Raw genomic sequence first — 23,480 nt, 5'->3', positions numbered from 1 at the left:
CATCTGTTACAAAGGGATTTCATTTTCTTGAACTTATTTGAACTCCAGAATTTTTGTGTGTTCAAAATGAACCATTCAAAGCAGAGACTGATTTTGAATGGTGCATATTCAACACACAAAAAGTCTGTAAAGATCGCCAACCCCAACATAAAAAAATGAGCATAGATGCGCCTATAGAGAAAATTCAACCTAAATTCATAATAAATTTCTATGAATTTCAGAGAAACTCACTATAAATTTAGGTCAAATTCCCTATATAAGGGCATCTATTTTCATTTTGAGAGGAGCTCAACAAGGCAGAGAGGGACGGGCTTATAAACCGGTGTGAGCGCCCTTCGGTTGGCGAGGTGGGACTAAACTCTGGCCGCAACGAGGACCAACCCTTTAGTCCCGGTTTGTGGCACAAACCGGGACTAATGGTAATTGGCCAGGGGCGAGGCGCATTGGTCCCGGTTCGTGCGTTGAACCGGGACCCAAAGGTCCAGACGAACTGGGACCAGTGACCCACGTGGCCCGGCCGGCCCCGTGGGCTCATGAACCGGGACTAATGCACCCCATGGGTCCCGGTTCGTGCGGAACCGGGACGAATGGGCTGACCAAGCCCAAACGAAAGCCCTATTTTCTACTAGTGATCCCCAAGCTTAGGCTCTTGCCACTCCTTATTCCAAAATCCATCAAATCTTTACCCAAAAACTTGAAAACTTCACAACACAAAACTTTAACAGAAAATCTTATGAGCTCCGTTAGTATAAGAAACTAAACCACCACTTTAAGGTACTGTAATGAACTCATTCTTTATTTATATTGGTGTTAAACCTACTGTATTCCAACTTCTCTATGGTTCATACCCCCCGATACTAGCCATGGATTCATCTAAATAAGCAAGCAACACACGAAAAACAGAATCTGTCAAAAACAGAACAGTCTGTAGTAATCTGTATTAAATGCAAACTTCTGTAACTCAGAAAAATCTACCTGAATAGGATGTCCTAGATTATTTGATTATTGATCTACTGCAATTGGAATCAGTATTTTATCACTTTCTGGTGATTTTTAGCAAAACATTTCGTGAGCAGAAAGTTTCTGACTTTTTCAGCAAGATCAAATAATTATCACCAAAGAAGATCCTACAGGTTTTACTTGGCACAAACACTAATTAAAACATAAAACCACATCTAACCAGAGACTAGCTGAAATATTTATTACTAAACAGGAAAAAAACAAAGAACAAAAATAAAATTGGGATGCCTCTCAACAAGCGCTATTGTTTAACGCCCCTAGCTAGGCATTTTTTTATTGTTGGGGTATTTTTTATTGCACGGATAATTCAGAAAACAGACAGAAAATACTATTTTTGCTTTATTTAATCTAAATAAAAGAAAGTAAAAAGGAGGGTACAAAAGGTTGTGCTTTCTAACTTCATCCATCTCATGCTCATCAAAAGGAATCCACTAACAAGGTTGATGAAGTCTTGTTAACAAACTCATTTCGAATAACATGGAACCGGAGAAATTTCGAATAACACTAGGTTACCTCAATGGGGATATGCACATCCCCAATAATAAGAATATCATATCTCTTCTTGACAGTAGGAAGAGGAAATTCAAAACCTCCAATAGTAATAGTTCAAAATTTTCCAATAGAATTCTTACTGTGGACTTGAGGTTGTTTCCTCGGAAAGTGTACCGTATGCTCATTACCATTAACATGAAAAGTGACATTGCCATTGTTGCAATCAATAGCAGCCCCTGCAGTATTCAAGAGGGGTCTACCAAGAATAATCGACATACTATCGTCCTCAGTAATATCAAGAATAACAAAGTCCATTAAAATAGTAACGTTTGCAACCACAACAGGCACATCTTCACAAATACCGACAGGTATAGCAGTTGATTTATCAGCCATTTGCAAAGATATTTCACTACGTGTCAACTTATTCAAATCAAGTCTACAATATAAAGAGAGAGGCATAACACTAACACCGTCTCCAAGATCACATAAAGCAGTTCTAACATAGTTTCTTTTAATGGAGCATGGTATAGTTGGTACTCTTGGATCTCCTAGTTTCTTAGGTATTCCACCCTTAAAAGTATAATTAGCAAGCATGGTGGAAATTTCAGCTTCCGGTATCTTTCTTTTATTTGTAAAAATTTCCTTCATATACTTAGCATAAGGATTCATTTTAAGCATATCAGTCAAACGCGTACGCAAAAAGATAGGTCTAATCATTTCAGCAAAGCGCTCAAAATCCCCGTCATCCTTTTTCTTAGATGGTTTAGGAGGAAAAGGCATGGGTTTCTGAACCCATGGTTCTCTTTCTTTACTGTGCTTCCTAGCAACAAAGTCTCTCTTATCATAATGTTGGTTCTTTGATTGTGGGTTATCAAGATCAACAGGAGGTTCAATGTCTACATCATTGGCATTACTAGGTTGAGCATCAACATGAACATCATTATTAACATTATCACTAGGTTCATGTTCATCACCAGATTGTGTTTCAGCATCAGAAATAGAAATATCATTGGGATTCTCAGGTGTGTCAACAACAGTTTCACTAGAAGCATGCAAAGTCCTATCATCTTTCTCTTTCTTCTTTTTAGAAGGACTAGGTGTATCAACATTAGTTCTCTGAGTATCTTGCTTAATTCTCTTAGGGTGACCTTCGGGATAAAAGGGTTCCTGAGTCATTCTACCCCCTCTAGTCACAACCCTAATAGCATTATCATTTTTGTTATTATTTAATTCATTGAGCAAATCATTTTGAGCTTTAAGCACTTGTTCTGCTTGAGTGGTAACCATAGAAGCATGTTTACTAATAAGTATGAGTTCACCTTTAACTCTAGACATATAATCACTTAAGTGCTCAATCATATAAGCATTGCGTTTCAATTGTCTACCAACATAAGCATTGAAGTTATCTTGTTTAACAATAAAATTATCAGACTCATCTAAGCATTGGCTAGCAGACTTATAGCGAGGAATATCACCTTCATCAAATCTATAGAGAGAATTTACCTTCACTACCTGTGTCGGGTTATCAAGACCATGTATTTCTTCAACAGGCGGCAAATGAAGACCATGTATTTCTTCAATAGCAGGTAAATTCTTAACATCTTCAGCTTTAATACCTTTTTCTTTCATAGATTTCTTTGCCTCTTGCATATCTTCAGGACTGAGAAATAAAATACCCCTTTTCTTCGGAGTTGGCTTAGGAGTTGGTTCAATAGCAATTCAGCTTGATCAACTGTTCTTTCCCTGAATACACAACCAGCACAACTATCCAGGTGGTCTCGGGAAGCATTGGTTAGTCCATTATAAAAGATATCAAGTATTTCATTTTTCTTGAGAGGATGATCAGGCAAAGCATTAAGTAATTGGACAAGCCCCCCCCCCCCAAGCTTGTGGGAGACTCTGTTCTTCAATTTGCACAAAATTATATATTTCCCTTAAGGCAGCTTGTTTCTTATGAGCGTAGAAATATTTAGCAGAGAAGTAATAAATCATATCCTGGGGACTACGCACACAACCAGGATCAAGAGAATTAAACCATGTTTTAGTATCACCCTTTAATGAGAACGGAAATAATTTAAGTATATAGTAGTAGCGAGTTTTCTCATCATTAGTGAATAGGGTGGCTATATCATTTAATTTAGTAAGATGTGCCACAACAGTTTCAGATTCATAGCCATAGAAAGGATCAGATTCAACCAAAGTAATTATCTCAGGATCAACAGAGAAATCATAATCCTTATCAGTAACACAGATAGGTGAAGTAGCAAAAGCAGGGTCATATTTCATTCTAGCATTCAAAGATTTTTCTTTCAGCTTAGCTAACAATTTCTTAAGATCATTTCTATCATTGCAAGCAAGAAAATCTCTAGCAGTTTCTTCATCCATGACATAACCCTCAGGAGCAATAGGCAATTCATATCTAGGGGAGAATCTTCATCATCACTTTCATCAATATTATCAGTTTCAATAATTTCATTCTCTCTAGCCCTAGCAAGTTGTTCATCAAGAAATTCACCTAGTGGCACAGTAGTATCAAGCATAGAAGTAGTTTCATCATAAGATCATGCATAGCAGAAGTGGCATCATCAATAACATGCGACATATCAGAATTAATAGCAGAAGTAGGTTTAGGTGTCGCAAGCTTACTCAAAACAGAAGGCGAATCAAGTGCAGAGCTAGATGGCAGTTCCTTACCTCCCCTCGTAGTTGAGGGATAAATCTTGATTTTTTCGTCTTTCAACTTCCTCATAGTGATCAGCGGATATAAATCCCAAGTGACTCAAAGAATAGAGCTATGCTCCCCGGCAACGGCGCCAGAAAATAGTCTTGATAACGCACAAGTATAGGGGATCGCAACAGTTTTTAGGGTAGAGTATTCAACCCAAATTTATTGATTCGACACAAGGGGAGCCAAAGAATATTCTCAAGTATTAGCAGTTGAGTTTCCAATTCAACCACACCTGGATAACTTAATATCTGCAGCAAAGTATTTAGTAGCAAAGTAGTATGAAAGTAACGGTAACGGTGGCAAAAGTAACAGTAGCAGTTTTGTAATAATTGTAATAGTGGCAACGGAAAAGTAACTAAGCAAAGAGCAATATGTGAAAAGCTCATAGGCATTGGATTGGTGATGGATAATTATGTCGGATGCGATTCCTCATGCAATAGTTATAACATAGGATGACACAGAACTAGCTCCAGTTCATCAATGTAATGTAGGCATGTATTCTGAATATAGTCATACGTGCTTATGGAAAAGAACTTGCATGACATCTTTTGTCCTACCCTCCCGTGGCAGCGGGGTCATATTGGAAACTAAGGAATATTAAGGCCTCCTTTTAATAGAGTACTGGACCAAAGCATTAACACTTAGTGAATACATGAACTCCTCAAACTACGGTTATCACCGGGAGTGGTCCCGATTATTGTCACTTCGGGGGTGCCGGATCATAACACATAGTAGGTGACTATTGACTTGCAAGATAGGATCAAGAACTCACATATATTCATGAAAACGTAATAGGTTCAGATCTGAAATCATGGCACTCGGGCCCTAGTGAAAAGCATTAAGCATGGCAAAGTCATAGCAACATCAATCTCAGAACATAATGGATACTAGGGATCAAACCCTAACAAAACTAACTCGATTACATGATAAATCTCATCCAGCCCATCACCGTCCAGCAAGCCTATGTTGGTGTGGAACGACACCTATGGGATCACGAGAATCCCTACTACATTTGCCAGGACGCGGGGTTGCGAGAAGGGCAGGGTTACTAGCCAGCACAAGGATCGTTTACCCAGGTTCGGGCCGCGAGGATGCGTAAAACCCTAGTCCTGCTTTGGTGGGTGTATTTCAGAGGGTTCTTGAGCTCTCGAACTAGCTGTGGTCAGTGCATGGTTCGAAAGAGCTGAATCCTTCTTCAGTATGCCATCGGCCTCCTTTTATAGTCGAAACGGGCTGCCACAGTGGCACACAGGAGGTGGAAAGGCATACAGTGCCCTGAGCTTATCACTCGTATTACAGGACAAGACGCATTTAATGCGTAGCTTAGGTGTCCCCTTGCTTTATACGCGACGGGGGCGAGGCCCGTCCTGTCCGTCGCCGCTCCTCCTCGCTTCGACGCGCGCCCTGGCCAGCGAGGCGTGCGGTGCCATGTAGGCAGGCAGGCAGCTGAGGTGGCGCAGTGGCGGAGCCTTCATGAATATCTGCATGCCGCCATGCTGGTGCTCGATGAGTTGGCCTGGGAGCTGCATGTTGCCATGCAGGTGCCCGCCCAGCTGGTTGGGCTGGCAGCTGCATGTGGACGGTGGTGGAAGCTTGGTTGTCGTGGGCCTGGCAGTGGCCCTGCTGGCGTCCTTGGTGAGGGCCTTGCCTGGTGGCCCGGCAAGGGTCTTGTTGTGTGGCCCGGCAAGGGTCTTGCCGTGGCGCGCTGTCGTCCCCGGCAAGGGCCTTCCCGGGGGTCTGGTGGTCTTCCTCGGCAAGGATCTTGCCATGGATTGTCATCTTCTAATCCTCATCTGATCTTGAATATGTCTTCACAAAGATCTGCATGCCACCACGGAGGTGCCTCCCGAGCCCTGGCCCAATGTGGATATTGGCGTCAGGGACCGTGGGCTCAAGGGTGGCTCGCTCTGTAGGTGTGGGGCGAGCTGCCCCGGCAAGGGTCTTGTCGGGGCTGCTGAGGCTTCCCCGGCAAGGGTCTTGCCGGGGGAACCTGCTTCGTTCCCCTGCTCTTTGTGGTCTTGGCCTTGGCGTTGCTCTTGTTATCTTGGGCTTTGGTCTTACCTTGGCTCACCTCCCCTGTTCTGCTTGGCGTGACCGTAGGCGCGGCTCCGACTGCCCATGCATAGGTATAGGGGTACAAAAATGCACCCCTCTTTTTGTACACCGACAGGAGCCCCCGGGCCTGGGCCACACATAAGCGCGAGACGTTGTTGGGCCAGGCCCAAAAACGGTGCGCGGGCAGGCGGGGCGGTTTTTACCGCGGTAAAACTTTTCGCAAGCGGCGCTTCCCACGACCCGCGCGCGTGGCGTGGCGTGGAGGGGTGTGCATGACGTGGGCGGCATGCGTGGGGCGGTTCCTGCACGCATGCGTCACATCGCAGTAAATGGGCAGCGCGACCCGCGGCTTCCCCATAAAAAGGGATAACCGTGGGCGCACTGTTCCTTTTACCCTTCGCGCAACCCCAATCTCGGAAACCTCCGCCTGCCTTCCTCTTCTTCTCCAAGCTTCATTCCTGCTCGCTGCCATTGCGCTTCCGCCGCCCTCTGTCCTGCCCTCCTCCCCCAGCCGCCATGGCGCCAAAATCCACCAAGGGCAAGGGAGTGACCAAGCAGTCCGCCTTCTTCCCCTCGACGGTTGACATGTTCGAGCTTCGGGACTCCTTCAGGCCCCTGTGGGGAGTGAATACGGGGGGGGGGGAGAATTCAGGGCATCCAGCCACGCGCGTCATCCCCGCTGACTGCGCCGAGGTTGCCCCAAATCGGTACCCCTTCTTTGTCGATTTTTTTTCATGCGGGCTCTGTCCTCCCTTCTCCGATTTCTTCAGCGATGTCATGCATACCTTTGGCTTCCGCCTCCTGGATTTTACTCCGAATGCGGTGGCGTGCATGGCCCTTTTTGCGCATCTCTGCGAGGGCTTCGCCGAGGTGCACCCCAACACGGCGCTCTTCCGCCATTACTTCTCCCCTCGGATCCAACGAGGGGGCGCCATCTCCGGTTGCATCGTCTGGGTCTCAAGATCCAAGGGAGCATATCCGGAGGGTGCCATGAAGGAGAGGTGGGAAGAATGGCGGGGCCGGTGGTGCTGGATCGAGGAGAAGGACCCGCCGGCGTTCTGCGAATTTCGCCGGGCGCCGCCGGTCCGCAGAAGCGATTGGAGCGATGTCGATGCTAACGACGAGAAGCTCACGGTCGCCACCACCAGGATCCTCCGGCTCAACAAGGCCGGCCTCACCCTTGAGATGATCGGGGCGGACTTCATCCGCCGCCAGATCGCTCCACTGCATAACAAGGCGAGGCCAGCCTGGCTCTACACGAACCCCGCCGACATCATGCGGCTTCGTCCCGGCCTCGACCACAATTTCACAGTGATGGGGCACGCCCATTTTTGCTAGCGGCTCTTCCAGCTTGACGTGGGCCGCGACGGCGAGGTCGAGCGGACCGGCAAGGTCGCGAGGTCCGCCGCGAAGGCCTTCAAGGTCCTCAAGGAGCCTCTGTTCAAGCCGCCGACGGGGGTGGTCCCATTGTGCAATAACCCGCGCCGGTCCGATATCATTGCCATGATGCCAGACTACAACGCGCATGGCCCTGACCTGAGCTGGAAGGAGCCGGAGGACGTCGAGGTGCAGCAGTTCTTTGACACTCTGGACGAGGGGTACGTCAACGCCGACGCCGAGCGGCTGCTTGTCCAGGACACCACCCAGGCAGAGCTGGACTACATCGCCACCAGGGTGAGGGAGGCACAGCTTGCCAAGGAGGCCGGCTGCGCCGGCGGTGTGGAGGACAAGGCCGCGACAGCCAGGGAGGAGGCAGAGCTCGCCCAGTGGGCGGCGGCCGCCGGGGGAGCCAGCAGCGCCGGCACCGAGGCTCCTCTTGTTGAAGATGTGACCGGCGAGTCGTCGGAGGAGGAGGCCGAGACCGCAGGCCCGACGCCGGCTATGGGGAGAGGGCAAGTCCTGCGGCGGGCCAGTTCCGGCGAGCCGGTCTGGCCCGGCAAGGCTGCACGGCCACAGCTGACATGGAGGGTTCCGAGCGCCACACGAGGGCCGCAGCGGCAAAGAAGCCGGCGAAGGCCGCGGTGAAGAAGCCGGCGAAGGCCGGCGGATGTTGATACGTAGGTTACTTTCGATTATGGATCCCTCAGCCCGAGGAGGAATAGGAAAACAGCAGAGGAGGAGGCGGACGACGAGTCAGTATCTGGTTCCTTTTTGTTATCTCTGCCTCCTCAATTTGTGTTGCTCGTCTTGACTTGTCTTCGTCTTTGCAGGGACGTGGAGACGCTGGCCCAGAGAGTGAAGAGGGCCAAGGTCTCGGCGGGTGGCCAGCCCCTAGTTGGTACTTCGAGGGCGCCACTGGTGGTGTTGAGCAGCCCGGACAGAAGCCCCTGGCAAAGCCCCCAGTGTAAGTTCATCACTCTTCCCCCGTCGACATGTGTCAGGGGCACGACACTTTGGTGCTGACCTTGCCAGGTATGCAGGAATATAGCAGCAGCAGGAGGAGCCACAGAGGGCTACTCCCAACACGCTGCCTCCATCGACCACGCCAGCCCGAGGGGCGTCCCCGGCAAGGGCGCCAGGCACCAAGCCCACGCACATGGAGGAGGAGGAGGAGAACTTGGGCGCCGGCGGATTTGTCTCGACGCCAAATGTTGGCGGGGAGGGGACTTCCGTTTCCCAGCCGGGTACTGGCACAGGTAAGTCATTTGCCGTTCGTCCCTCCTTCTTTTTCTTTTCGGCTCTTAGTCCTGGCCTTGCCTCACCCCCTTCTTCGGCGTCCAGATTCCTCCTCGGTGAACCCAGAGGACGTGGACGCCGTCTTCGAGGACGTCGCCAAGGCCGCCGAGGCGGACGCCGAGAAGATCGCCGCCGAGGAGGCTGCCAAGGGCACTGCCTAGTACGCCGCCAAGGGGCCTACCGGGGAGGCCGGCAAGGCTGCCACTGAGGAGACCGGCAAGGGACCTGCCGGAGAGACCGGCGGGGCCGCTGCCGAGGAGGAGGAGGAGGTGGCTGATGACCAACCTTCCTCTTCTGCTACTTCCGGCTCCGGCAAGTACCTGAGGGTGAGCAACGACTTGTTCGTCCACCTTCAAGGTGCGTCGAGCACCAGGACACCCGTTGAGGGAGAGGTGTTCGACAACGAAGTGCTTGCCGCTGCCGGGCTTGAAGTCGTCGACGAGCCGATCGTTGGTGGCGACGGTTCGCAGGAACAGCAGCTCCTCCGCGCCATGGGCGCCAGCTTCCGGAAGCTCCAGACACTCCACCGTGCCCGCCTGGACAAGGCTAAGTCCAGGATGGCGGTGGTGGAGAAGGCGGAGGCAGACCTCCAGAAGCCCGTTGGCGAGACGCAGGACTGGTTCCACGAGGCCCACAAGGAGCTGAAGGCTGCCCAGGGCGAGCTGGCCAAGTGCCACGTGGAGCTCACCATGAAGCTCGCCGACGTCGAGAAAGCTCAAGAGACGGCGAGGAACTTGGCCGCGGCCGCCGAAGCCGCCCGGACCCAGCACAAGGCCATGCTGAGCTCCCAGGAGGACGACCTCGCTGCACGCGAGGAGAAGCTTGCCACCATGCTTTGCGGCAAGGATGTAGAGGTGGAGAAGCTTGTCTTGCAGCGGACCAGTGAGCTGGAGCAGAGGCACAAAGAGGCACTCAATGCCCAGACCCAGGTTCATGCCGGCAAGGTGGAGGAGTTGGAGGCGGAGCGCGGCGGGCTGAAGGAGCAGGCCCTGAAGCTGTCCCAGGAGAAGGACACGCTTAACAGTGCCCTGACAGAGGCGCCAGGCGCAGTCGTCAGCAAGGCTGGGGAGCTCTTCGAGGCCAACAACTCCATCAAAGACCTCAAGCTGAAGCTGGAGGGTCTGGAGAAGGTGCTGTCGGAGGCCAAAACCCGAGAGGGGACCCTGGCCAAGGAGCTGGAGGCCAAGAAGCAGTTGTGGAAGAACGAGGGCCTCAACATCGCGGATCACGTGGAGGGCGAGATCCATTGGCTCGATCGCCTCGCCACCGTCGCCAACCAGGCCGCCGCGCAGCTGGCCATCATGGGGATGCCGGACGTGAGGTATGTCCCAGAGCGGAGCGTGAGCGCCAATTGCAGCCTGACCATGTTCTTTGAGAAGGTCGTCGGCGCTCTGGAGCGGCTCCACGCCAAACGGGCGGCCTCACTGGCCGACGAGTCCCAGAGGCTTTGCCAGGGTGCCATGACCACGGTTCTCACCAAGGTGGCGCACTGGTACCCCGACCTCGACTTCGATGCCGCGCTGGGGAGCTTGCCGGAGGGTACTGACCTCGCGCCGCTCAGGGAGCGCATCAAGCCCATCATCAGCCGAGTCGGCGAAATTCAGAGGGTGGAGGGCCAGCGCCGGGATTAGGCACCCCGTTCTTTATCGCCGCTGTAGGTTCACAACCAAGACAATCGCTATCTCTAGTTAGAACCGCAGCAACAATTCGATTTAATATAACTTTGCAGCACTTTCAGTATTGTGCTTGTTATTTTCCTGTTTGATTTTTCTGTGTGTGTTCACCCTACGTTAATTGGGTAGGTTTGCCGGCGCGTAAACCCAGGGCGGCGTCTTGGGGACGGATCCCCATTGGCCTGCCGGGTGTGCTTGCTGCCGGGCAAACCACCTTGCCTCCCTTAGCGCGGCCGCCCGAACTGTCGAGATTGACTCGAGTCAGAATCGGGAGCGTTGCTAGGCGCGGAAGGCTACCCCGCCACTCTCGACGCGGTTGCTTGAGCTGTTGAGCGGACTCGAAACAGGACAAGGGCGTTGCCAATCGCGGGAGGGCCCCCATGCGTGCAGGTTTCTCACACATAGGCAGAATCTCTGAGGACGATAACCTTATAGAAAGAAGGAAATAACTCAAAGCTCTGAATGGCTTAGCTTTTCTGTCGCCGCGCCGACGTCGTTCTTCTGGCCGCCTTCTTCTCAGGAGCCAGGGCAATGAAGAAATGCTAGGCTAGCTACTAGGCCAGATTCTCACAACAGGGTCCCCTACCTGGCGCGCCAAAGATGTCGGTGTGGAAAGACACCTATTGGATCATGAGAATCCCTACTACGGTTGCCGGGGCGCGGGGTTGCGAGAAGAGCAGGGTGAGTAGCCAGCACAAGGATCGTTTACCCAGGTTCGGGCCGCAAGGATGCGTAAAACCCTAGTCCTGCTTTGGTGGGTGTATTTCAGAGAGTTCTTGAGCTCTAGAACTAGCTGTGGTCAGTGCGTGGTTTGAAAGAGCCGAATCCTTCTCCAGTATGCCATGGGCCTCCTTTTATAGTCGAAAGGGGCTGCCACAGTGGCACACAGGAGGTGGAAAGGCGTACAGTGCCCTGAGCTTATCGCTCATATTACAGGACAAGACGCATTTAATGCGTAGCTTAGGTGTCCCCTTGCTTTATTGGGTACGGGGGCGAGGCTCGTCCCGTCCATAGCCGCTCCTCCTCGCTTCGACACGTGCCCTGGCCAGCGAGGCGTGCTGTGCCATGTAGGCAGGCAGGTAGCTGAGGTGGCGCAGTGGCGGAGCCTTCACGAAGATCTGCATGCCGCCACGCTGGTGCTCGATGAGTTGGCCTGGGAGCTGCATGTTGCCACGCAGGTGCCCGCCCAGCTGGTTGGGCTGGTAGCTGCATGTGAACGGCGGTGGAAGCTTGGTTGCCGTGGGCCTGGCGGTGGCCCTGCTGGCATCCTTGGTGAGGGCCTTTCCGAGTGGCCCGGCAAGGGTCTTGTCGTGTGGCCCGGCAAGGGTCTTGCCGTGGCGCGCTGTCGTCCCCGGCAAGGGCCTTGCCGGTGGTCTGGTGGTCTTCCTCGGCAAGGATCTTGCCGTGGATTGTCGTCTTCTAATCCTCATCTGATCTTGAATATGTCTTCACAAAGATGTGCATGCCACCACGGAGGTGCCTCCCGAGCCCTGGCCCAATGTGGATGATGGCGTCAGGGACCGTGGGCTCAAGGGTGGCTCGCTCTGTAGGTGTGGGGCAAGCTGCCCCGGCAAGGGTCTTGCCGGGGCTGCCCTGGCAAGGGTCTTGCCGGGGGAACCTGCTTCGTCCCTCTCCTCTTTGTGGTCTTTGGCCTTGGCGTTGCTCTTATTATCTTGGGCTTTGGTCTTACCTTGGATCACCTCCCCTGTTCTGCTTGGTGTGACCGTAGGCGCGGCTCCGACTGCCCGTGCACAGGTATAGGGGTACAAAAACGCACCCCTCTTTTTGTACACCGACAGCCTATGATGGAATTACTCACGCACGGCGGTGAGCATCATGATATTGGTGATGGAGGAAGGTTGATGATAACGATGGCGATGGATTCCCCTCTCCGGAGCCCCGAATGGACTCCAGATCAGCCCTCCCGATAGAGATTAGGGCTTGGTGGCCGCTCCGTATCGTAAAACGCGATGAATCCTTCTCTCTAATTTTTTCCTCCCCGAACGTGAATATATAGAGTTGGTTGAGGTCGGTGGAGCACCAGGGGGCCCACGAGGCAGGGGGGCGCGCCCAGGGGGGTAGGCGCACCTCCCACCCTCGTGGATAGGGTGTGGGCCCCCTGGCCTTGATTCTTTCGCTAGTATATTTTATTAATTCCAAAAATATTCTCCGTGAAGTTTCAGGTCATTCTGAGAACTTTTATTTCTGCACAAAAATAACACCATGGCAATTCTGCTGAAAACAGCGTCAGTCCGGGTTAGTTCCATTCAAATCATGCAAGTTAGAGTCCGAAACAAGGGCAAAAGTGTTTGGAAATGTAGATACGATGGAGAAGTATCAATCCTCCTCAGGACGGGCTTTGCGTGAGGGTCAACGAGCTTTGCGGAGCCCCATCTAGGGGCTTGCACGGGCTGCACCACTTGGGTCATCAAGAGCAGATCGGTGCCACGACCACCCATGAAGATCCAGCATTGCCGGTAGCCTTCCACCTTCTTCCTGGCTCTTAGGAGGGAGTTTCTGCTGTGCATGTCAATGAAGGAGACGCACGCCCAGCGCTGGCCCCGGGCGGTGAACCGCATGTTGAAGAAGTGGCGAAAGAGTGCCACTGAGGGCCTCACGCCCATGAAGGCCTCGTAGTAGAAGGCAAAGACAGGAGAAGAATGGATTTGGGATGAAGGTGGAGCGCATAGATTTGGTAATGCATGAGGATGGCAAAGAAGAACTCAGAGAAGGGGCGGAACCAGTGTGGCGAAGATGCTGTGGTGGAAGAAGCGATAGACAAACTCCCCCAGGCTACATCGCGGCGCCGAGCCAGGCCAAATCTGGGTCGCGCCCCATTCGTTATGGTAATCGGCTATGAGTGGAAGCACTAGATTAAGGTCCTTCTCCTTGGCGATGGAGCAGGTTAGGAGTGCCAACGCGAGGTAGGAGGAACTCGCAGTCAAGGTTGCGGACTTCGCGTTCCCGGTGGGCGCCATTCGCAAAGTCGCAGACGCCGGCGAGAAGGAGGTAAAAGATGCGCTCGGTTTGGATCTAGAGAAACCTTGTGCGGGAGAAATGGGATCGCGGCAGGACAAGGAAGAGCAATAATGGCCGCACGGCATGCGCAAGGCTTTATGCCAGCCTGGACGGTTGCCTAGGCGACGTGGGGAAGTGGGGTGTCCCATGCCCTGCCGTGCGCCACGCGTCAAGCCTAGCCCTTAGGCGGTTGGGGCCCGCGTCGATTCGCCCTCTCCTCTTCGCATCCGCCTCCAAGCAAAGTCGTGTGCCCCATCGGCCCTAGGACTAGGAGTACCCAGGCCCGTTTGCCTGCGGCCCAACGCGTGGCATCGTCAAAGGGCCCGGCGCGGCCCAGGGTCAAGATTTCACAATCAAGCCCTCGTGAGGCCCCCTCCTCGTGAGGTGAGCATCAGCAAGCGTCGTCAGGTGCCTTGAGGGCTTCATGAGGGGCGGCCTCCCGAAGCTACCTCCTGAGGCCCCTCTCGGGGCAGACATCTCTAGGATTGCCACCCCGCCTCGCGCTGCATGTGGGTGATGCGAGCCATGATGAGCAGAGCCAGGAAGGCGCCAGCGAGCGCAGACTAGGACGGTTTCATATTTGGTACTAAAGGAACAACGCCAGCGTGCAGGTTCCCAAGGCAGCCCCAATGGTTACCTCTTCGGTGCAACAAGACAAGGATGACGAGCTCGCCAGGACGGAGGTCATTGCCGAGCCCACCTGCACATCATGACTAGAAGCTTTGTAGGCGAAGACCACCTTTATTCAGGATAGGGTTTACTCTTGTCCCCCTTCGAAATTGCCTGTTGTGGCATCCCTTCCCGCCTAGAGTTTTCGGGGAACAGGACCAAGCCCAATATAAGAATAATGTAGTCTCCACCGTAGAGAGGGGGTGATCCCATTGAGTCCTGGTCGAACCATGAGCCCTCACGAGGTAGTTCATCCTTATACTAGTTCATACTCATCCTCCCCGTGAGGCAATCCACCACAAAGCAGTAGTACGGTCTTACACCGTAAGGTGGCCCGAACCTAGGTAAATCATCGTGTCCCTTCCTCCTTCCCTCTTCCTCGAGCACGCCGGAGCAAGGCCGTGAGGCAGTGAGCGGCGAGTTGTAGCCTAGTGAAGTTCTCCTCACACACCCTATAGTTTGAACCTTTCCTTGGGTCCCTGGAGCCCCGATTCCGACACTCTCCGTCAAGGTCTTCGGGCGTTCAGGCACTCGTCTCGGGTGCTATGTAGAAAGATCAAGCGACGACGAAAGCTCCTCCTTGAGCGACAACGACAAGGAGGACACGAACGGTGAAGACTACGATGGCAATTCCCCGGTCGTCAAGTCCGAACATGATGACTCAGACTCCAACTGAACATCGGCGGCACCATCATTACGAGCTAGGCACCGGCAACACCATCATCTGCAGCCGGACCCCGCAGAGCGATTTGCCGGGGGTGCTAGGATCCATCGTAAGAGCAATAGAGCTGCCTTTGGCTCTTGCAGCCCTTTGTTGCCTCTCTTTGATGATGTCAGCAAGTTCCTCATCATCAGCTTCATCATCATCATCATATGGTTCTTTGAAAGCAACTTGCTTCTTGTGAGGACTTGGCCTCTTTCCGTGTCCAGCAATGGCCTTTACTTTCTGCAATGTTGGACCGCTTGAGGAATGTGGATGACCTGAGGAGGTTGTAGATGCCCCTGAGGCAATTGGGAATCTAGGAGTTCACTAATATGTAGCAAGATGCACTATTGTTGAGGACTTTGTGGCAGGGGCTGAGGATTGTGCAGCAACAGAGGGAATTGGAGCTCCCTTGATGAAGTTCCCTGAGGAATTTGCTCTGAAGGCTTTGCAGTTGAGGAACTTGGCCGTGAGGGCATTTAGCGTGAAGATTTAGGCTTCACAGTTGATTTCTTTAGGATGGCCTTCTTTGGCTTTGTTCTTCAAGGAGAGGCCTCAGGAGCAGCAGCTCGAGAATCCTCATTGAATTTCGTCACTGCCTCAGCTGCAACCTTGTTTAGTTTTTCTTGTCGCTTAGCCCATTCATTGGGAAATTCCTCGCCACGCCTGATGCTGGTAGGATCAGCTCTTTGTCCAGCAACTAGAGGTGGTCTTGGGCATGGAGGATTTACAAAAAATTTCTTCATGTACTCGGGAGTAACATAGCGATATTTCTTCCATTCCTTTGCCCATCTCCTCTCAATTCTCTGATTGCGCGTTTTGCGCTGCGTTTTGGTCTCTTTCCCATGAGTATCTTCATCAGGAGTGCATTATTCAACATAGATATCCTTAGGGATTTTAAACGTTGTGTCGTGGGGAAAGCATGATCACCGATGGGGCAGGGTTGCCCCTTTAAGGTTTGGCGAGGTGATGATCACACTGCACAAAGTGCACAAACAACAGTACAACACAGCAATGGACGACTCTCTTGTACCCAGGTTCGGGCCGCTTTGCCGCGTAAAACCCTACTCCTGCTATGGTGGATTGCACTTGTGTATCACGAAGGCACGGTGCGCTCAAGCCCAGCAAGTGTGCCTCGGCGAGAGTGGTCACGCGTGTACAAGTGTTGAGGGATCATAAGTTCCAACCCTTTGATAGGTTGCCTTGGGCCTCCTTTTATAGCCGAAGGGGCGACCATAGTGGCAAAATATTCATTACGTCACAATTAGATAGCTAACAATGTTATCATACCTAACTCTGGCAGTTAGGACAAAGCGCGTTAAATGCACTGCTAGGTGTCATGCTGAGGTCGAAGCCCGGCAAGCCTGCCGCGCCGCTTATCCACCTTCCACTTATTAGCAAGACACGCCATCTGGTGTCAATAAAGTTAATCTCTTCGACAGCAAGTTTCCGTGTGCCTAACAAGCTCCACCTTGCCACTTGAGAGCTTGATACCACACTGATTAGCGACTCACCTATGATGAGGTGGAGCGGTGGTGTCTTGGCGGAGCCTTGCCGGCATTGGGCTTGCCGGGCTCTGACCTTGGCGGCCCTTGGAACCTTTTTTTTGACCATGAACAGTAGGAAAGGCTCCTATTGTGTAAATATATTAAAAAGACATAAGATGTACAGTTTACACGTTAAAGGAGAGGGGGACCTACCCCTTTGGGGCAGGGGGGATGAACTAGAAAGAGAGAAACTAGCTTAGGGAGTTTACAAAAGCAAGCACAAGAGGCATATGTGCCTCTTTTACTCTATGCTGGAGAAGTTCAAAGTCCTTAGTATATCTACGTAGCCACAACTTTAGTGTGGTTCCACCGCTCCTAAGTGCTTGTTGTTCCTTTCTTTCCAAAGACTCCACTGCAGCAACAAGGAATTTTTACATCAGCATTGACGTCGTTTGGTTGTGCCTCTTGTCTTGGATGGCAGGAAAGCGATCGGAGAACGGCTCCCAGTCCAGTCTAGCCGTGCCCAGCGTCCTCTGCTAAATGGGCAGGTAAAGATCATATGATTAACCGTTTCTTCGATGTTAAGTCCACATAAGAGGCAGTCATGGACGTCACCAATGTTGTAGTGCCTTCTTTTGAGCATGTTGTGAGTATTCAACTGATCATTAAAGAGGAACCAACCAAAGACCTTGATTTTCATGGTACGTTTGGATTTCCAGAGCCATGTAAAAATTGGGTGTGTTTGCACGTCCCAAAAGTACAAGCTATAGAAATCCGTTGACTTGAAGATCATTTTGCCCCAAACATAGTGCCACACATATGAAAATTGGGTATGATAACATCGTTAGCTATAGAAATCTATTGATCAGGGAACCTTGCCGGGGCGGTTTGATCTTGCCCCTCAAGCATGGTCTCGACCCTACCGAGCTCGCTTGCCCGGCAACAAAGTCCTACCTGAGGGGTTCTCTTGTTGGCTTGATCTTCTTAATGCCCTCCTTAACCTCACGAAGAGTAGTTTCTCTGGCTTATCTCATGTCATGTGTTGGTATTTGATGTATGATCGGCAGCACACATGTGCACAAGTCCAGGCAGCAAACACAAATGTTTGTTGCACCGATAGGAGCCCCTGTGCCTGGTCCATACATTGGGGTAGGCCCAATCAGTACACAGGCATGCATACTGACCTTGCAGGGGCTGATGTTTGTGTTTTTGAGATCTTTTTTGCTTCTTCATTAACCTGGGCTTAGTCTTGCTCCCAAGTCTCCCATGGCATCTTCAACATTCAGATGGCGTGTGCTGTTCACATTGTAAACCAGGGGTGCTCACATCCACGGTATCCCATTAGGGCATCCTCCCGTGAACCGAGGGTAACTGCCATTTTATCTTTATCTCACCCACTACGCCTGCCGTTTCCGCCACGCGCACTGCATGCATTGTGTGGGGTTGGTGGTGGACGTGCAGGCCGCGGGAACGTGTGCCTTGGCAGAAAACACAACACCCCAGATTGGCAAAATGGGGCAGCCGATGAATTTGGACGCCATCAGGAGGGCAGAGGGTCTAGATTGGAGGAGCGGGGCGGTTGCCCCGTGGTAGTGGAGAGCCAGCCCCCTCCCCCTACTCCACTATAAAAGGAGGCGTGGAGGGGTGGCGATGCTCATCCACCATCTCCTCCTTCTCCTTCTAGATTTCTTCTGACATCATGGCGAGGGGAAGGGGCCGAGCTCGTGCCCCCGTCACGGCGACAAGAGCTTCTTCTCGACACCCTGTGCTTGCCTCCAGTGCAGCTGCAGAGGATGGGTCCAGTGCACAAAGTGCAGCTACGGGGCGCATTCGGGGTCGACGCAGTGCCCACGGCCAAGGCGGTTGGAGCGGCATGCCTGCCGTTCCTCCTCCAAGAGTTCCAATATTTTCAGAAGGCCACGTGGGGGATGCGATGTTGGAGTTCATCGTCAAGTTGCGCAACCCTTTGCGTAGCCGCCTGCGGCTCTCTTGTCCCTTTGCCAGGGTGATGGAGGACGACCAGCTGCTCGTGTTGGGGCTGTGCATGAGCGGCTGCTGCAATAGCGCCGCGTGGGTGGACTTCAAGTTCCCTGCGCCCTACGTTATGCTTCTCCAACGTGGTTGGAAAACCTTGGCCTATGCCAACTACCTTGGGGAAGGGCACGTCCTGCGCTTCAAGTTGGTGGAGCATGATATGATCTCCATTAAGGTCTTTAGATGCTCAGGTGCTCGTTTATGGTGCTGGATGGAAAGCTCGAGCGATGATGAAAGCTCTTCCTCGAGCAACAGTAATGAGGACGAGACTGACGGAGAAGACGGCGAAGAGGAGCCCCCGGACGTCAAGCACGAAGACGACGACTCGGACTGCGGCTGAACGCCGGTCACACCGTCACTGTTAGCTAGGCGTCAACAGCACCATCATCTGCAGCTCGACCCTGACAGAGCGATTTGGTGGGGGTCCTTGGCCTGGACGTCACTGCTTCCTCCACCTGGACCCTGGCAGGCTCGTGGACTCCGGCTTTGTGTTCATTGCCGGTGTCCTTGCTGAGCTGCGTCCCTCTAGTCCTCGCAGGGGTGACCAGGGCATCGCCTAGGCACTCTCTCCATCTCCGGCCTCTTCTTCCATTCTGGGGAGGCGCCCTCCAGATCTTGCCAGGCTACGTCCCGCTGGTCCTGAAGGGGTCAGGCTAGGCTTCTGCCCAGGCGCTCCTTTTTCCCTCTTTCCGTACCAACGATACTCCTAGGAGGAGAGGGACAAGAAAGGCATTACGGGGCACTTATCTTTTTAAATTAGAAAAAAAGTAGGCACTTGCCAAATTTGAATCAAATTTATGTAATCTCTCATCCATATTTGTTCTCATATGATTTGTACTTGTTTATCTATGTATTTTTTTGAAAAAAAGCCTGCCGGACACTTGTGCATGTATTTAAACATGCTGAAGGACAAGCCTTCAATACATCTTAGTAAACAAAGTTTTCCGGCGAGACATCTTGTCGGCCTTCATCGCTGCTGCAACTAAACCTCACTTAATGAGCTCAAAAACGGGTTAGGAGCGCGAACGAAGGCCGCCCCCTTGTTAACCTCTCCGAATGTAGCTACAACCAACCTTGTCGAGCGGACTCGAGTCAAGGATAGGAGCGGGAACAGCAGAGGCAACATGGTTTCCTCACATACAAGTTTCTCATACGCAAGCATAGCATGGAATGATGGGATATAACAAAATGAACTTATCTCTCTTTGATGTCCTTCTTATCGTCTTAGATTAGGAGAGGTTGTTGTGGACCGCGTGCATGGGTTCGCACTTATCTTTTTTCCCGGGAAAATTATCCATGATGAAATGCTCTTGCTGCCATCAAAGAAAAAAGGAGAAAGGACGATACCACATGACCTTTCCCACGACATGTTAGTCATCTTATCTTAACACTAGTGTAATCACAATGAGATCAAACTGAAGCAAACAAGAAATGATGTATGCAACTTTTGTGAAAACACTTCGTTTTATTCAACTATGCACAAAGCTTGCGCCTGGCTTTGTATAAAGGGTTACAAGTCCCGGGGACTATGCTTGTACAAAACAGGTTGCCAGGGCAAGGCCCGGCAGCCATGCCTTACGGGTAGAACTTGCGAAGATGCTCAATATTCCTTGAATTTTGCATCAGGATGCCATCTTCTGTCTCCAGACGGACTGTGCTAGGTCTGGTGACATTTACTAGCCGGTAAGGGCCTTCCCACCTCGGCATTAACTTGTTCGCACCCTTGGGAGACTGAACACGCTGAAGGACAAGGTCACCTTCCTCAAGGCTCTGGGAATGAACCCTATAGCTGTGATAGCGGCAGAGGGCTTGCTGGTATCATGCATCACGTATAGCTGCCTGGAGACGATCTTCCTCAAGGAGCGCGGGATCATCATGCCACAACTACTCTTGCGCTACTTTATCATAGGCAAGTACTTGAGGTGACCTGTATGTGAATTCCGTGGGGAGTACTGCTTCTGGACCATCTACTAGGGAGAAGGGAGTCTGGCAAATAGCTCGATTTGGTGTCATTTTTTTATTGACCAAACGACCACATGCAACTAATCAAGCTAGCGCTTGCCACACCTTCGCAACTTGTCGAAAGTTCTTGTCTTGAGCCCACGCAGCACTTCAGTTTTCATCCTTTTAACTTGTCCGTTGCTCCTTGGAGGCGCAACCAAAGCAAAAGAGACCTTGTTTCTAAGGCTTTGGATGTACTGCATGAAGGTGCCGCTTGTGAACTAGGTGCCGTTGTCGGTGATCACCCTATTGGGTACTCCAAAATGACACACCAACCCTTTAAAGAACTTGACAGCTCACTGCACAGTCCCCTTCCTCACTGGCTCTACTTTGGGCCACTTTGTAAACTTGTCGATTGCCATGTACAAAAATTCAAAGCCCCCGGTAGCATGGGGCAAGGGCCCAAGATGTTGAGCCCCTAGACCGCAAAAGGCCAGGATAAAGGGATTGTTTGAAGGGCTTGAGGAGGATGATGAATATTCTTGGAGTGAAACTGGCATGCCTCACACTTGGTGACGAGCTCAGTTGTGTCCCGGAGGGCGGTGGGCCAATAGAATACATGCCAGAAAGCCTTCACAACAAGTGCTCTAGATGCTAGATGCGAGCCACACACTTCTCCGTGTATCTCTGGCAACAGCGATAGTCCATCTTCTTAGATAATGCACTTCAACTTCACATCGTTCAGTCTCTTTCTGAACGGAGTGTTATCCACAAACTATTACATACTCGATTGTCGGGCCACCTTTTAAGATTCCTCTGAGTCATCGGGAAGTTCTCCGGTCTACAGGAATTGGACTATGTGCTGCACCCATATCGGAGCTTGTGGATCGACGACGAGAACCAAAGGCGCCTCTTCTACTTCGGGAGTGCCAGCCTCAACAACGAGAACTTGAAGTCCCGCCGGAGGATGTACCTCACCGCCAGAGGGCTCCCCCGGCAAGTTTCTCACCAGCGGATCGAGGGAGCTCTGCAGGGAAATGCTTGCGGGTGTTTAGTTTTCTTCTCTTTCTGGCCAACGCTAATGGAGAGTCTGACGGTTGAGTTAGACGGAGTACAAAAGTTCCTGGTTCCACAGGAAGCTTCTGAGCAACGCACTTTGACAGGTGGTCAACGATGATGTTCTCTTCATGGGGTATGTGCTCTGTTTGCAACCCGTCAAAGTGCTCTTCCAACTTTCTTACTTCTTCCACGTATGCCTCCATCAGCGGGCTCTGGTAATCCTTATTCACTTGCTTGACAATGAGCTGGGAATCACCACCTATGACTAGCTCCTTTATGCCCAATTCTATTGCAGTCCTAAGCCCAGCAAGAAGCCCTTCGCACTCTGCAGTGTTATTGGTAGCATCTTCCCTAGGGAAGTGCATCTGGATAACATACTTGAGGGGTTCTCCAGTGGGCGCAATTAGCAACACCCCTTCTCCAGCACCTTGCAGCAAGAAGGCACCATCAAAGTACATGATCCACTCCTTGGGGGCCTCCTTGTCGGGGAGTGCTATCTCCAATATCTCTTCATCGGGTGTTGGCGTCCATTCCGCAATAAATTCTGCCGGTGCCCTGCTTTGGATAGTTGTCGTGCTCTCGAAATTCAAAGCGAAACTTGACAATTCTAGTGCCCACTCCACAATCCTGCCGGTAGCCTCGGGGTTCCTTAGAGTACACTGCAATAGAAGGCGAGTCACAACTGTGATCTCGTGAGCTTGGAAGTAATGGCATAGCTTCCTCGAGGCCATGAGGAGGCCGAAGATCAACTTTTGCACCCCAGAGTACCTTGACCTAGCCCCCTGCAGGAGGGAGCTGACAAAGTAAACTGGTTGCTGCACCATCTTCTTCCTCGCTAACACCTTCTGGTTATCCGCATCTGCTTGTGGTTCACTTTCGCTATCAATGCCAGGCCTTGCTGGGGATAGGTTAGGTTCACCACTGAGTGGCTCGGCTACCTCGACTTCTTCACTACCCACTTCCCTTTGCGGCACAAACGCAGCATTGACCACTTGATTTCTTGCTGCTAGGTACAGTAGCAGTGGTTCTTGTGCCCTAGGCGCGACCAAAGTTGGCGCAGATGAAAGATATATTTTGAAATCCTGCAGTGCAGCTTCTGCCTCTGGGGTCCATTTCATTGGGCCAGCCTTCTTTAGGATTTTGAAGAATGGCAAGGCACGCTTATGGATTTTGAAATGGACCTACTTAGTGTGGCAACACAGCCAGCCAATCGCCTCACATCCTTGAAGGTTTTCGGGGCCTAAATATGCTCTATTGCTTTGATCTTATCAGGGTTGGCTTCTATTCCTCTCTAAGACACAAAAAATCAAAGGAGCTTGCCGGACGGAATGCCAAACACGCACTTCTCAAGGTTGAGCTTTAGGTTGATCTTGCGCAGATTTGCAAAGTTTTCTTCCAGATCTTGGATAAGTGTAACTTATCTCTGGTTTTGACCACTATATCATCCATGTAGGGTTCTATGTTTCGGTGCAGCTGAGGTTCAAAACCAATGTGTACAACCCTTGCGAACATAGAGCCAGCACTTTTTAGCTTGAAAGGCATACGCACAAAGCAGTATGTGCCACATGGGGTTATAAATGCGGTTTTCTCTTCGTCTACCTTGGCCATGAAGATTTGGTGGTAGCCGGAGTATGCATCAAGGAAAGAGAGCAAGTCACATCCTGAAGTGGAATCGACGGTCTAGTCGATGCGCTGAAAGGGGAAAGGATCCTTTGGACATGCCTTGTTCAAGTCAGTGAAGTCAATACAAAGTATCCATTTCCCATTTGCCTTGCGCACCACTAGTGGATTTGCTAACCAAGTAGGGTGCGATACTCCTCTGACCAAAACCGCTGCATCAAGTTTCTTGATCTCCTTAGCAATGAACTGCAGCCGCTTCGAGGCTTGTTTTCTGATCTTTTGCGTGACAGGACGGGCATGAGGAC

General features: G+C 51.4%; 1 protein-coding gene across 1 annotated transcript; it reads right to left on the bottom strand.

Moving 5' to 3' along the window:
• Window positions 1–21,470: 21,470 nt before the first annotated feature.
• On the bottom strand, window positions 21,471–22,673 carry LOC141042846 (uncharacterized). Its single transcript, XM_073511743.1, has 2 exons — window positions 22,377–22,673; window positions 21,471–22,214 (listed from the first exon to the last, which is right to left on the bottom strand). Exons 1-2 carry the CDS (start codon window positions 22,671–22,673, stop codon window positions 21,471–21,473), a joined length of 1,041 nt encoding a protein of 346 aa, XP_073367844.1.
• Between the last annotated feature and the right edge of the window lie 807 nt (window positions 22,674–23,480).

This window comes from Aegilops tauschii, chromosome 3 (assembly GCF_002575655.3).
Source record: "Aegilops tauschii subsp. strangulata cultivar AL8/78 chromosome 3, Aet v6.0, whole genome shotgun sequence".
In the NCBI taxonomy this organism is placed as follows: domain Eukaryota; kingdom Viridiplantae; phylum Streptophyta; class Magnoliopsida; order Poales; family Poaceae; genus Aegilops; species Aegilops tauschii.
The sequence above is the reverse complement of the archived record's forward strand: the minus strand, read 5'-3'. Positions and strand labels throughout refer to the sequence as shown.

What these genes read in the sequence shown, in the direction of transcription:
- LOC141042846 (XM_073511743.1), bottom strand. Translation starts at nt 22,673, where the DNA reads ATGAAATGGACCCCAGAGGCAGAAGCTGCACTGCAGGATTTCAAAATA. An exon ending in TGTTAGCGAGGAAGAAGATG is followed by an intron (nt 22,215 to 22,376) that starts GTGCAGCAACCA and finishes CTTCTATTGCAG; the next exon opens with TGTACTCTAAGGAACCCCGA.